Raw genomic sequence first — 13,385 nt, 5'->3', positions numbered from 1 at the left:
AAAAAAAAAAAAAAAAAAAAAAAAAAAAGACAAACAACCTAACTAAAAATTGGAGCTAGGCACGGTAGCTCACGCCTGTAATCCCAGCACTTTGGGAGGCTGAGACGGGCAGATAACTTGAGGCCAGGAGCTGGAGACCAGCCTGGCCAACATGGTGAAATCCCATCTCTACTAAAAATACAAAAAATAAGCCAGGTGTGGTTGTGCGTGCCTGTATTCCCGGCTACTCAATAGGCTGAGGCAGGAGAATCGCTTGAGTCAGGAAGGTCAAGGCTGCAGTAAGCCGTGATTGTGCCACTGCACTCCAGCCTGGGGAGCAGAGACCCTTTCTCAAAAAAAAGAGGTGGGGGGAGGGGACCCAAAATATTCACAAAAGAACTTTTACGAATGGGTAATAAGCACATGAAAAGATATTCAATATGATTAGTCATTAGGTAAGCGTGTACTGAAACCATAACATGGCCAGGCACAGTGGCTCATGCCTATAATCCCAGCACTTTAAGAGGCAGGAGGATCGCTTGAGCCCAGGAGCTCAAGACCAGCCTGGGCAACATGGTGAAACCATCTCTACAAAAAAAAAAAAAAGGTATTTCGGCTTGGTTGCGCATGCCTATAGTTCCAGCTACTTGGGAAGCTGAGGTGGGAGGATTGCTTGAGCCCAGGAGGTTGAGCTATCATCACACCACCACACTCCAGCCAGGATGAGAGAGCAAGACACTCTCAAAAAACAAAAAATAAAAATAAAATAACTGTAAGTAGAAAAAAAAAGTATCTGCAAGGTCTACAGGAATAGAAGAATTCCAGAAGGAGATATACAAACTATTAACAGTAGTTACCTCAAAGGTAGGGTGTTAAAAAAAAAAAGCAGTATTCAAAACAGATGTTTTTGAGTTTAAAAAGAGTACTTTATTAATTATACCAGGACATCAGCTGACAAGGGTAGCAGAACAGGAAAGCTTGCCATCTCCCTTAGGCTTTACTTTTGTAATTTCATAGACCCAGTCACCAATCATTATTATTCCCTTTCAGTTTATGGACATTTAAATTTTGCACTAATAATCTGTTATTGATATATTGATGTTTATACAGGTTACTGTAGGCAACATTTCCAATCCAAGTGCTTCTAACAGCCTAAGAAAGTGCTTTTATGCTCTAAATGAAATTGAGGAGAAAGGAGGAAAGTACGGTCCAGAGACCATCTACAGAACAATATATCTTTAGAATCCAAGTTTTTTTGTTTTTGTTTCTGAGACCAAGTCTTGCTCTGTCGCTAGGCTGGAGTACAGTGGCGCGATCTTGGCTCACTACAACCTCTTCCTCCCAGGTTCAAGCTATTCTCCTGCCTCAGCCTCCCCTGTAGCTGGGACCACAGGCGTGCGACCACACCTGGCTAATTTTTTTTTTTTTTTTTTTGTATTTTTAGTAGAGACGGGGTTTCAACACATTGGCCAGGCTAGTCTCGAACTCCTGACCTCAGGTGATGTGCCCACCTCAACCTCCCAAAGTGCTGAGATTACAGATGTGAGCCACCATGCCCGTCTCCAAGTTTTGTTTTGTTTTGTTTGAGACGGAGTCTCACTCTGTCGCCCAGGCTGCAGTGCAGTGGCACGATCTCGGCTCACTGCAACCTCCGCCTCCTGGGTTCACGCCATTCTCCTGCCTCAGCCTCCCGAGTAACTAGGACTACAGGCACCTGCCACCACACCCGGCTAATTTTTTGTATTTTTAGTAGAGACAGGGTTTCACTGTGTTAGCCAGGATGGTCTCAATCTCCTGACATTGTGATCCACCCGCCTTGGCCTCCCAAAGTGCTGGCATTACAGGCGTGAGCCACCACGCCTGGCCCCTGTCTCCAAGTTTTATCTTGGAAATTAAATTCTGGGTTTTATTCCATAAGGTAACGGGTTCCATTTTAATATAAAAACAATGTTCACTGCTCTCTTAAATAATTCATAGTATGAATAATTATGACCTTCCAGGAAAAAATACTTTTATGATTTAGCACAGGGGCTGCAAACTATAGCCTGTGGGCCAAATCTGGCCTGCCATCAGTTTTTATACTGCCTGTGAGCTAAGAGTGAATTCCGCTTTTTTTTTTTTTGAGACGTCATTTCACTCTTGTTACCCATGCTGGATTGCAATGGCGTGATCTCAGCTCACCACAACCTCAGCCTCCCGGGTTCAAGCGATTCTCCTGCCTCAGCCTCCCGAGTAGCTGGGATTACAGGTATGCGTCACCATGCCCAGCTAATTTTGTATTTTTAGTAGATACATGGTTTCTCCATGTTGGTCAGGCTGGTCTCAAACTCCTGACCTCAGGTGACCCACCCGCATCAGCCTCTCAAAGTGCTGGGATTACAGGCGTGAGCCACTGCGCCCAGCCTATGAATGTCACATTTTTAAAAGGTTAAAAATATCTGAAGAATAATATTTTGAGACATGTAAAAATTATGTTAAACTCAAATTCCAACCAGGTGCAGTGACTCATGCCTGTCATCCCAGCACTTTGGGAGGCCTAAGTGGGCAGACTGCTTGAGGCCAGGGGTTTGAGACCAGCCTGGGCAACATAGTGAGGCCCCTGTCTCTACAAAAAATTTAAAAATTAGCCAGGTGTGGTGGTGCACACCTGTAATCCCAGCTACTCAGGAGGCTGAGGCAGGAGGATTGCTTGAACCCAGGAGTTCAAGGCTGCTGTGGGCTACGACTGCACCACTGCACTCCGCCTGGGTAACACAGTGAGAACCTGTCCCCCCAGCCCAAAAAGAAATTATCACTGTAGGAAGTAATGAATAAAACGAAAAAAATCTTCAAATTCCAGTGTCTATAAAGTCTTATTGAAACAGACACATTCATTCACTTACCTATTATCTATGGCTGCTTTTGTGCTACAACAGCAAAACTGAGTAATGAGTAACTGGGACAGAGACTGTATGGCCCATAAAACCAAAAACATTTGGTTAAGACCTTTGCAGAAAAGGACTACTGGCCAGGGGTGATGGTGCATGCCTATAGTCCCCGCTGCTAGGGAGGCTGAGGCGGGAAGATGGCTTAAGTCCAGGAGTTCAAGACCAGCTTGGGCAAAAAAGCAAGACCCCTATCTGAAAAAAAATAATTAAAAAGGTCTGCTGACCCCTGGCTTGGCCTATATTAGTTCAAACTAATTGTAAGTCCCCATTTAGAGACGTGTGCTGTGTGGTTACAGCACAGTTCCCAGTACAACTTAACCTAGTAAAGCCTCAAGTTTCCTAATTTACAAAGTGAGGACAATGACACTTAACTCAGAAGGTTATTGTGAAGATTAAATGAAACTTGGCTCATAGTAAGCACTCAAACTGCAACTGCTATTATATCTTTTTTTTTTTTTTGAGACTGAGTCTTGCTCTGTCGCCCAGGCTGGAGTGCAGTGGCACAATCTCGGCTCACTGCAAGCTCCGCCTCCTGGGTTCACGCCATTCTCCCGCCTCAGCCTCTCCGAGTAGCTGGGACTACAGGCGCCCGCCACCACGCCCGGCTAATTTTTTTGTATTTTTAGTAGAGACGGGGTTTCACCATGGTCTCGATCTCCTGACCTCGTGATCCGCCCGCCTTGGCCTCCCAAAGTGCTGGGATTAAAAGCGTGAGCCACCGCGCCCGGCCTTTTTTTTTTTTTTTGAGATCTAGTTTCCGCTCTTGTTGCCCAGGCTGGAGCGCAATGGCATGATCTTGGCTCACTACAACCTCTGCCTTCCACGTTCAAGTGATTCTCATGCCTCAGCCTCCCAAGTAGCTGGGATCACAGGCATGCACCATCACACCTGGCTAATATTGTATTTTTAGTAGAGACAGGGTTTCACCATGCTGCCCAGGCTGGTCTCGAACTCCTAACCTCAGGTGATCTGCCTGCCTTGGCCTCCCAAAGTGCTTGGATTACAGGCATGAGCCACCGTGCTGGGCCTAGATTTTTTTTTTTTTTTTTTAAGAGACAGGGTCTCGGGCCAGGCAGAGTGGCTCATGCCTGTCCAGCATTTTGGGAGGCCGAGGTGGGAGAATCACTTGAGGCCCGAGTTCAAGACTAGCCTGGGCAATATGGCAAAACCCTATCTCTTGAGAGAGAGAACAAACAAACGTGACAGACCAACAGACAGACAGGGGGTCTCACACTATGTTACCCAGGATGGTCTTGAGCTACTGGCCTCAAGTGATCTCCTTCCTCCTGCCTCAGCCTCCCTAAGTGCTAGGATTATAGGCCTGAACCACTGTGCCTGGGAAGATTTTTGTTTTACAATACTTCTTTTTTTGAGACGGAGTTTCACTCTTATTGCCCAGGCTGGAGTGCAATGGCACGACCTCAGCTCACCACAACCTCCGACTCCCGAGTTCAAGCAATGCTCCCGCCTCAGCCTCCCAATTAGCTGAGATTGTAGGCGCACACCACCACGCCCGGCTAATTTTTGTATTTTTAGTAGAGACGAGGTTTCACCATGTTGGTCAGGCTGGTCTCGAACTCCTGACCTCATGATCTGCCCGCCTCGGCCTCCCAAAGTGCTGGGATTACAGGCATGAGCCACCATGCCCGGCCTACAATACTTCTTAATACTACAAATAAATGTATTACCTTAATCTTCACTTCAGTGAGAAGACAAATGATTTCATCATAATACTTTATCACCTTTCAAAAGCTTCTGCATAATCTTTTGAATGTTGCAAATCCAGAAATTTCTAATAATTTCCCCTGTATTAAAAAAATCTTTAGGCTGGGTGTGGTGGCTCACGCCTGTAATCCCAGTACTTTAGGAGGCCAAGGCAGGTGCGTCACCTGAGGTAAAGAGTTCGAGACCAGCCTGGCCAATAGTGGCGAAACCCCGTCCCTACTAAAAATACAAAAATTAGCCAGGGGTGGTGGCAGGCACCTGTAATCCCGGCTACTCAGGAGGCTGAGGCAGGGAGAACTGCTTGAACCCAGGAGGTGGAGGTTGCTGTGAGCCGAGATCCTGCCACTGCACTCCAGCCTGGGCGACAGAGTGAGACTCCAAAAAAAATCTTTAAAAGTCCAAAATTGTATTGTTGTTGAAACATTGTTAAAATGTGTTGTCACTCTGCTAGTTGCACTTCAGTATGGTTCTACTTAGTGAATACTTAATACTGCCTGCCAGGAATTATATTAAATATATATTATTTTTCACACATGATGTGTGATAATTTTCACAATAACCTTGACAAAGTAGGCACTATAATCTCATTTTACAGAGAGATATGAAACTCATAGATGCTCTAAATGAATTTGGGGAGAAAGGAGGTGAACTCCTTTCATATGAGTTTCATATCTCTCTGTAAAATGAGATTATAGTATCTACCTTGTAGATTTATTGAAGTTTCTTCCTGCAAAGCTGAATAGCAATAATTTTATTTTTCCAGAAGCATATTTGAAAAATATTTCTTGCTTTCTTGTTACAGCTTTATTTTCTACACATCACAGGAAAGCGATTTTAAACTTACAACTATAGCTCATATTCTAAAAGTCAAACAGCTGATCAGTGAAAGAGCCTGAATTCAATCACAAGTCTCATTCCCAATCTACCTGAATGTGTTAAACCGCACAACTGAACACGTGTATTAAAATGGTCAGCAGAGGCAGGAATTTCATTCTCTGGTATTTCAATATGTTCATTAAAAATGCCAGCTGACTTGCTATTTTTAGGTAGAAGTTCCAAGCCAGTGAATGGATTTTTAAGCAGCCCTGGGGAGGAGTGCCCTGAATAATGACATTTAGATCAACCATACTGCATATACAACGGTGGTCCCATAAGATGATAACACTACATTTTCGGCCGGGCACAGTGGCTCACGCCTGTAATCCCAGCACTTTGGGAGGCAGAGGCGGGTGGATCACTTGAGGTCAGGAGTTCAAGACCAGTTTGACCAACATGGTAAAATCCCGTTTCTACTAAAAATACAAAATTAGCTGGGCATGGTGGTGCACACCTATAATCCCAACTACTTGGGAGGCTGAGGCAGGAGAATCACTTGAACCTGGGAGGCAGAGATTGCAGTGAGCTGAGATCATGCCATTGCACTCCACACTCCAGCCTGAGCAACAAAGGTGAAACTCAATCTCAAAAAAAAAAAAAAAAGTATTTTCACTGTACCTTTGCTATGTTTAGATACGTTTAGATACACTAATACTTACCAGTGTGTTCCAACTGCCTACAATATTTAGTACAGTAATAGGCCATATAGCTTTGTAGCCTAGGAGCAACAGACTGTACCACAGGGTCTAGGTAGGTAGTAGTGAGAGGTGACGGCATGCTGGTAGTCCTCACAGCCCTCGCTTGCTCTTGGCGCCTCCTCTGCCTAGGCTCCCACTTTGGCAGCACTTGAGGAGCCCTTCAGCCCACCGCTGCACTGTGAGAGCCCCTTTCTGGGCTGGCCAAGGCGGGAGCCGGCTCCCTTGGCTTGCGGGGAGGTGTGGAGGGAGAGGCACCAGCGGGAACCGGGGCTGCGCCCGGTGCTTGCAGGCCAGCTGGAGTTCCGGGTGGACGTGGGCTTGGCGGGCCCCCTCACTCAGAGCAGCCGGCCGGCCCTGCCGGCCCTGGGCAATGAGGGGCTTAGCACCCAGGCCAGCGGCTGCGGAGGGTGTACTGGGTCCCCCAGCAGTGCCAGCCCACCGGCGCTGCGCTCGATTTCTCACCGGGCCTTAGCTGCCTTCCCATGGAGCAGGGCTCGGGACCTGCAGCCCACCATGCCTGAGCCTCCCACCCCCTCCATGGGCTCCTGTGCAGCCCGAGCCTCCCCAACGAGCACCACCCCCTGCTCCACAGCACCCAGTCCCATTGACCACCCAAGGGCTGAGGGGTGCCAGCGCATGGCGCGGACTGGCAGGCAGCTCCACCCGCAGCCCCAGTGCAGGATCCACTGGGTGAAGCCAGCTGGGCTCCTGAGTCTGATGGAGATGAGGAGAACCTTTATGTCTAGCTCAGGGATTGTAAATACACCAATCAGCACCCTGTGTCTAGCTCAGGGTCTGTGAATGCACCAATTGACACTCTGTATCTAACTGATCTGATGGAGATGTGGAGAACCTTTATGTCTAGCTCAGGGATTGCAAATACACCAATCAGCACCCTGTGTCTAGCTCAGGGTCTGTGAGTGCACCAATCGACACTCTGTATCTAGCTGCTCTGGTGGGGCCTTGGAGAACCTTTGTGTTGATACTCTGTATCTAACTGATTTGATGGGGACGTGGAGGACTTTTAGTTTTAGCTCAGGGATGGTAAACGCACCAATCAGCGCCCTGTCAGAACAGACCACTCGGCTCTACCAATCAGCAGGACGTGGGTGGGGCCAGATAAGAGAATAAAAGCAGGCTGCCCGAGCCAGCAGTGACAACCCACTAGGGTCCCCTTCCACACTGTGGAAGCTTTGTTCTTTCGCTCTTTGCTATAAATCTTGCTACTGCTCACTCTTTGGGTCCACACTGCTTTTATGAGCTGTAACACTCACTGCGAAGGTCTGCAGCTTCACTCCTGAAGCCAGCGAGACCATGAGCCCACTGGGAGGAACGAACAACTCCAGATGTGCCGCCTTAAGAGCTGTAACACTCACTGCGAAGGTCTGCAGCTTCACTCCTGAGCCAGCGAGACCACGAACCCACCAGAAGGAAGAAACTCCGAACACATCCGAACATCAGAAGGAACAAACTCCAGACATGCCGCCTTTAGAACTGTAACACTCACCGCGAGGGTCCGTGGCTTCATTCTTGAAGTCAGTGAGACCAAGAACCCACCAATTCTGGACACAGTAGGATATCCCATCAAGGTTTGTGTACACTCTATGACGTTCACACAACAAAATCCACTAATGACCCATTTCTCAGAATGCATCCCCATCATTAAGTGGCAAATAACTGTATAGAGTGAAAGAGTCATCAGATTTCATCACGTTCAAACTGATAACAATTTCAGATAATTGTGGAAAGATCTATTAACAAAGTATGTTTCCTAACTCAATTGACAAATAGGTTCACCTTGTCCAAATCCTAAATGTCAATATTCGAAGGCCATGTTTTTACACATACTGACACACCAAGAACACATCTGGCTAGAACAAAATATTGCTTCTGAGAAAAGACACATAAAGGTCATATGAGAACTGTCAGAAAAGAACTCCTTTGACATCTTCCTTGTCTAGGGAGAAATGTTAGTATTCTAGGCTCAGCTGTCTTCTACTTGAAAGACGGCCACAATCTGGAGCTAACTTAATTGAAGCCAGGGAATGAACATCCATTTCCTAGGAGGCCCATTTAGTAGAGACACAATCAGAGCAGGGAGAATTGCTTGGGGAGAGGGAGGCAATGAGAAGGAAAGGCTGGCCGCTGATTTGAGCATTCCCACAGCCCCAAATAATGCCGCAGGGAAAACTATTTTAGAGTAAACTCCTCCTGATTTTGTATGTACCACACAGCAAAAGCAAAAAGCATTCTTTTGAGTGAACTAAACAGAAACGCTATTTAAGATGTATGATTTAATCCAGAAGTTAAAAGAATGCATTTATTACTTGTAGATTCAAACAGACATTACTCAGAACTTAAGTTCATTCTAACTTTTGCCCAATTCTCCCTTCTCAGGGGTTACATTTTGTCTCTTCAGGAATGTTATTTATTTTCACTATTTCTTATTTTTATTTCATTTTATTTTATTTTTCAAACGGAGTTTTGCTCTTGTCACCCAGTCCGGAGTGCAGTGGTGTGATCTCGGCTCACCACAACCTCCGCCTCCCAGGTTCAAGCAATTCTCCTGCCTCAGCCTCCCGAGTAGCTGGGATTATAGCTGCACGCCACCACGCCCAGCTAATTTTTGTATTTTTAGTAGAGATGGGGTTTTGCCATGTTGCCCAGGCTGCTCTCAAACTCCTGAACTCAGGTGATGCACCCACCTTAGCCTCCCAAAGTGTACAAAGTCTACACAAATATGTAAGCCATTATTGAGATGGAATCTCACTGTCATCCAGGCTGGAGTGCAGAGGCACAATCTCGGCTCACTGCAACCTCCGCCTCCCAGGTTCAAACGATTCTTCTGCCTCAGTTTCCGGAGTAGCTGGGACTATACGCGCACACCACCATAACCGGCTAATTTTTGTATTTTTAGTAGAGATAGGGTTTCGCCATGTTGGTTGGGCTGGTCTCGAACTCCTGACCTCGTGATCTGCCCACCTCCGCTTCCCAAAGTGCTGGGATTACAAGCATGAGCCACCGCACCCAGCCTATTATTGAACTTTTTATCTTGACAGATCTCTTGTGTGTGTGTGTATTTTTTGTTTTTTTGAGATGGAGTCTTGCTCTGTCACCCAGGCTAGAGTGCAGTGGCACAGTCTTGGCTCACTGCAACCTCCACCTCCCTGGTTCAAGTGATTCTCCTGCCTCAGCTCCTGAGTAGCTAAGATTACAGGTGCCTGCCACCATGCCTGGCTAAGTTTTGTATTTTTAGTAGAGACAGGGTTTCTCCATGTTGGTCAGGCTGGTCTTGAACTCGTGACTCAGGTGATCCCCGCCCCCATCTCAGCCTCCCAAAGTGCTGGGATTACAAGCATGAGCCACCACGCCCAGCCTACTGTTTATATTTTTAAAAAGAAATCATGGCATATGGACAAACTACTGACTGGGACTTCTTAGATGACTCCAGCTCACAAGGTCACACCACAGTGGGAAGCATGCCCTCAATTCTCAATTCTCTATCACTTACAAAAGGCCAGATAAGGCTCAAGTTCCAGCATCAGCCAACCCGTCATTTCCAGGGAATCTATATTATAAAATGCCTAACCTCAACAAAGGTCCTGAGTGTTGTTTCAAATTTCACTTCCAATTTTCACTAAATAGTTCTGATATAAGAAAAATAGGCCAAGCCTGGTGGCTCACACCTGTAATCCCAGCACTTTGGGAGGCTGAGGCAGGAGGATCACTTGAGACCAGGACTTCAAGACCAGCCTGGGCAACATAGTGAGACCTTGTCTCTACAAAAAAATAAAAATTAAAAAAAAATTTGTAGTTAATAATTTCTCTATTTTGTTGAAAATAAATCTGCTTCATGATAATACAATTACGTAATTCCAAGAAAAAAAAAAACACAGAAAACCTAAAAGTTGGTTGTTATCCTTACATTGAAAGGCAGTAATACAGAAAATTCTATCAATGTATTTCATCAAAAACATTAAACAGCCAGGCGGAGGGGTGGGGAGCTCACGCCTGTAATCAGCACTTTGGAAGGCCGAGGCGGGCGAATTCCCTGAGGTCCGGAGTTCGAGACCAGCCTGACCAACATGGAGAAACCCCCTCTCTACTAAAAATATAAAAATTAGCCGGGCACGGTGACGCATGCCTGTAATCCCAGCTACTCAGGAGGCTGAGGCTGGAGAATCACTGGAACTCAGGAGGCAAGTGAGCCAAGATGGCGCCATTGCACTCCAGCCTGGGCGACAAGAGTGAAACTCCATTTGAAAAAAAAAAAAAAAAAAAAAATTAAACACACAACCTGAAGCCCAAAAAGAAAAAAGCAAGAGACTCCCTCTTAGTAACAAATGAGTTAAACAGTGATAGAAGTTGCACTAACATTACAGAGGGCAGGAGAAACATTTGGTGACTCACACATTCCCCTTTGATGTCAATTTTACAATTTAGGGCCAAGTGCAGTGGCTCAGGCCTGTAATCCCAAGCAGTTTTGGAGGCCGAGGAAGGCAGATCACTTGAGCTCACTTTGACACCAGCCTGAGCAACATGGCGAAACCCCACCTCTACAAAAAATACAAGAAATTAGCCAGGCGGTGCCACGCACCTGTGGTCCCAGCTACTAGGGATGCTGAGGTGGGAGGATCGCTTAACCCGGGGAAGAAGAGGTTAAAGTTAGTTGAGATCGCCCACCACATCCTAGCCTGGGCAACAGAGTGAGACCCTGTCTCAAAAAAGAAAAAAATTAGAATTAAATGAAAATAAAATAAAATTTAAAGAGCTAGTTTCTTTCAGAAGAAAAAAGAGGGGGCCGGGCGCAGTGGCTCACGCCTGTAACCCCAGCACTTGATCACCAGGTCAAGAAATCGAGACTATTCTGGCCAACATGGTGAAGCCCCCCGTCTCTACTAAAAATACAAAAATTAGCTGGGCGTGGTGGCGCGTGCCTATAGTCCCAGCTACTCAGGAGGCTGAGGAAGGAGAATCACTTGAACTCGGGAAGCGGAGATTGCAGTGAGCCGAGATCGCACCACTGCACTACCGCCTGGCGACAGGGAGAGACTCCGTCTCAGAAAAAAAAAAAAAAAAGAGGGAAAAGCCTCTTGGTCCCAATTTCAAAGTCAATCCCGCATCCCTTTTTTTTTTTTTCCCAAAAATCTGAGTCATATCAAACATCTGGTACTCATGAAATTTACTACTTTAAATTCACGGAATTAAAACTGAGCACCCACAACTGAACAAATATTTTCTGAATTCAACCAGAGATGCTGAATACTAACCTTATCTCCCCTACCACTTACACCTGCAAATGTAGTTTTCTTCCTCGACTTGGGAAAAAAAAAGCACAGTGAACAAATTTCAGAGTGCAGGTATCACCTCAATAGAACTTGACGAAAAAGGAAAATACGTGTTCTTTACCCCCAACAACTTTGTGACAATTTAAAAAAATGGTTTAAAATTGTTTAAATATCTACTAGTGTAAATATCAAACTAAATCCTTACACGTCAAATCATTTTTTTTAAGGAGACAGGATCTCGCTGTGTTGCCCAGGCTAGCGAGCTCAGTGGCCCATCACAGGAGTCTGGAACTCCTGGGCTCAAGGAATCCTCCATCCTCAGTCTCTCGAGTCGCTGGAACTACAGGCACGCACCACCGTGTCCGGCCGAATTTTAATGTATTGATTGATTTTATTTTATTTATTTAATTTTTAGAGATGGGGGGGGTCTCGCTATGTTGTCCAGGCTGGTCTCGAACTCCTGAGACCAAGCGATCCTCCTGCCTTGGCCTCCCAAAGTGCTGGGGATAACAGACGTGTTCCACGGCGCCCGGCCCCAAATCTTTGTCTTGGTAATGGAATAAAAAGCGGGGTATACAGTTGGCGTGTAGGACTTAAATCCTCAGATGACGCCAAAGTTTCTAACCAATGATTTCAAACGGCTTCCCATTAACTTCTCATTAACCAGCGAACAAGAAAGTGACACGCTGAGATTTTGGATCCTTTTTCTTTCCGAGGCTCTCCCTCTGGCAGAGAAAGAGGCGCACAAACAAGGGGTGTGGCCCACTGGCAAATCAGTCAGACCATCCCGAATCAGGGACAAACACTGGAAAGCGGAGAGGAAAAAGAAGTTTCGCGTTTCCGCTCCTCGGACTCTGCTCCAGAATTCGGCTTTACTCGCCCGAAGCAGCGGCGTCAGAACAAGCTACTAAACATCACCCGCCGAGGGTCCCCTCTCGGCTGTGACACTGCCGGGCAGTGCGAGCAGAGCCGGGCCAGCGCGTCCCCCCTGAGGGAAACCCGAGGCCCAGAGGGGCCGAAGGAGCCCGTCACGAAAACTCCAAAAGTTCCTGAGCAGGGACCCGAACCAAAGGTCTCTGCCCACGGCGCGGGCTGTAGTGCCGCCGCTCCACTTGAGAAAGGGGTCCCCACACGGGAGGAGGGCGAGGGGGTCGCCTCCCGCCGCCGAAACCAGTCCCTCCCGGGGTCGCCGAGTCCCGAGTCCCGCCCTCTCCCCGCAGGGCTCCCGGAGAGGACCTCCGCCTTCTCGCTTCGCCCCTCCGCCTCGCTCAGGAGGAGACCTGCCACGGCCCTCTCTGACCTGTCGCCGCTGAGACCGAGCCGGCAGCGCGAAGCCTCCATGCCCGCCACCGAGGAAGCCCCCACCACGTACACACTCTTCCCCGCCGTCGCTGGAGTGGCTAGGCTGGCACGCCGCCGCGTCCCGCCTCCTGGCAACCGCGTTCCACACTGTCGACGCCGCCGATTGGTCCGTGTTCTCGTGGCTCCTGTCTCATGGGCTATTGCCGGGGCCCGACGATGCGGGAGGGTTGCTAAGGGGCGGGAGGCGAGCGGGAGTTAAATGCGCCTGCGCGGGGGCGGGGTGACGCGAGCCAGGGCTAGGTCCTCTGGAGCGCTTCGCGGGGCCGGGACTGAGGGGGAAGAGTTTGTTTTTGCCCGGGCCTCGCCCGCCGCGCGGCCGGCAGGCGAGTCCGGTCAGAGGAGTCTCCTACACACCACCAACCGCCACGCACGCAACGGCTCCTCGCACCCCCGCCATTTTTACCGAGCCCACCCAGAGCGCTTCCCCAGGTCTGCCCTGTGAGGATGTACAGACCTCTGCCGCTTCCCATTCTGGCCCCTGCCCTGATACCAGCGGCCTTCGTGGACCCCCTCTGGTACCCTCTCCACTC

General features: G+C 47.9%; 1 protein-coding gene across 2 annotated transcripts in view; it reads right to left on the bottom strand.

Moving 5' to 3' along the window:
* TULP3 (TUB like protein 3) overlaps positions 1-13,007 on the bottom strand; it is a 54,567-nt gene extending 41,560 nt beyond the window's left edge. For both annotated transcript variants that reach the window (XM_032159320.2, XM_032159317.2), the window contains exon 1: positions 12,794-13,007. In XM_032159320.2, coding sequence (XP_032015211.1) covers positions 12,794-12,834 — 41 coding nt within the window. In that variant the 5' untranslated portion in view covers positions 12,835-13,007. The remainder of the gene's footprint in view (positions 1-12,793) is intronic.
* Between the last annotated feature and the right edge of the window lie 378 nt (positions 13,008-13,385).

This window comes from Hylobates moloch, unplaced genomic scaffold (assembly GCF_009828535.3).
Source record: "Hylobates moloch isolate HMO894 unplaced genomic scaffold, HMol_V3 SCAFFOLD_8, whole genome shotgun sequence".
In the NCBI taxonomy this organism is placed as follows: Eukaryota; Metazoa; Chordata; class Mammalia; order Primates; family Hylobatidae; genus Hylobates; species Hylobates moloch.
This window is presented reverse-complemented; position numbering and strand designations above follow the sequence as displayed.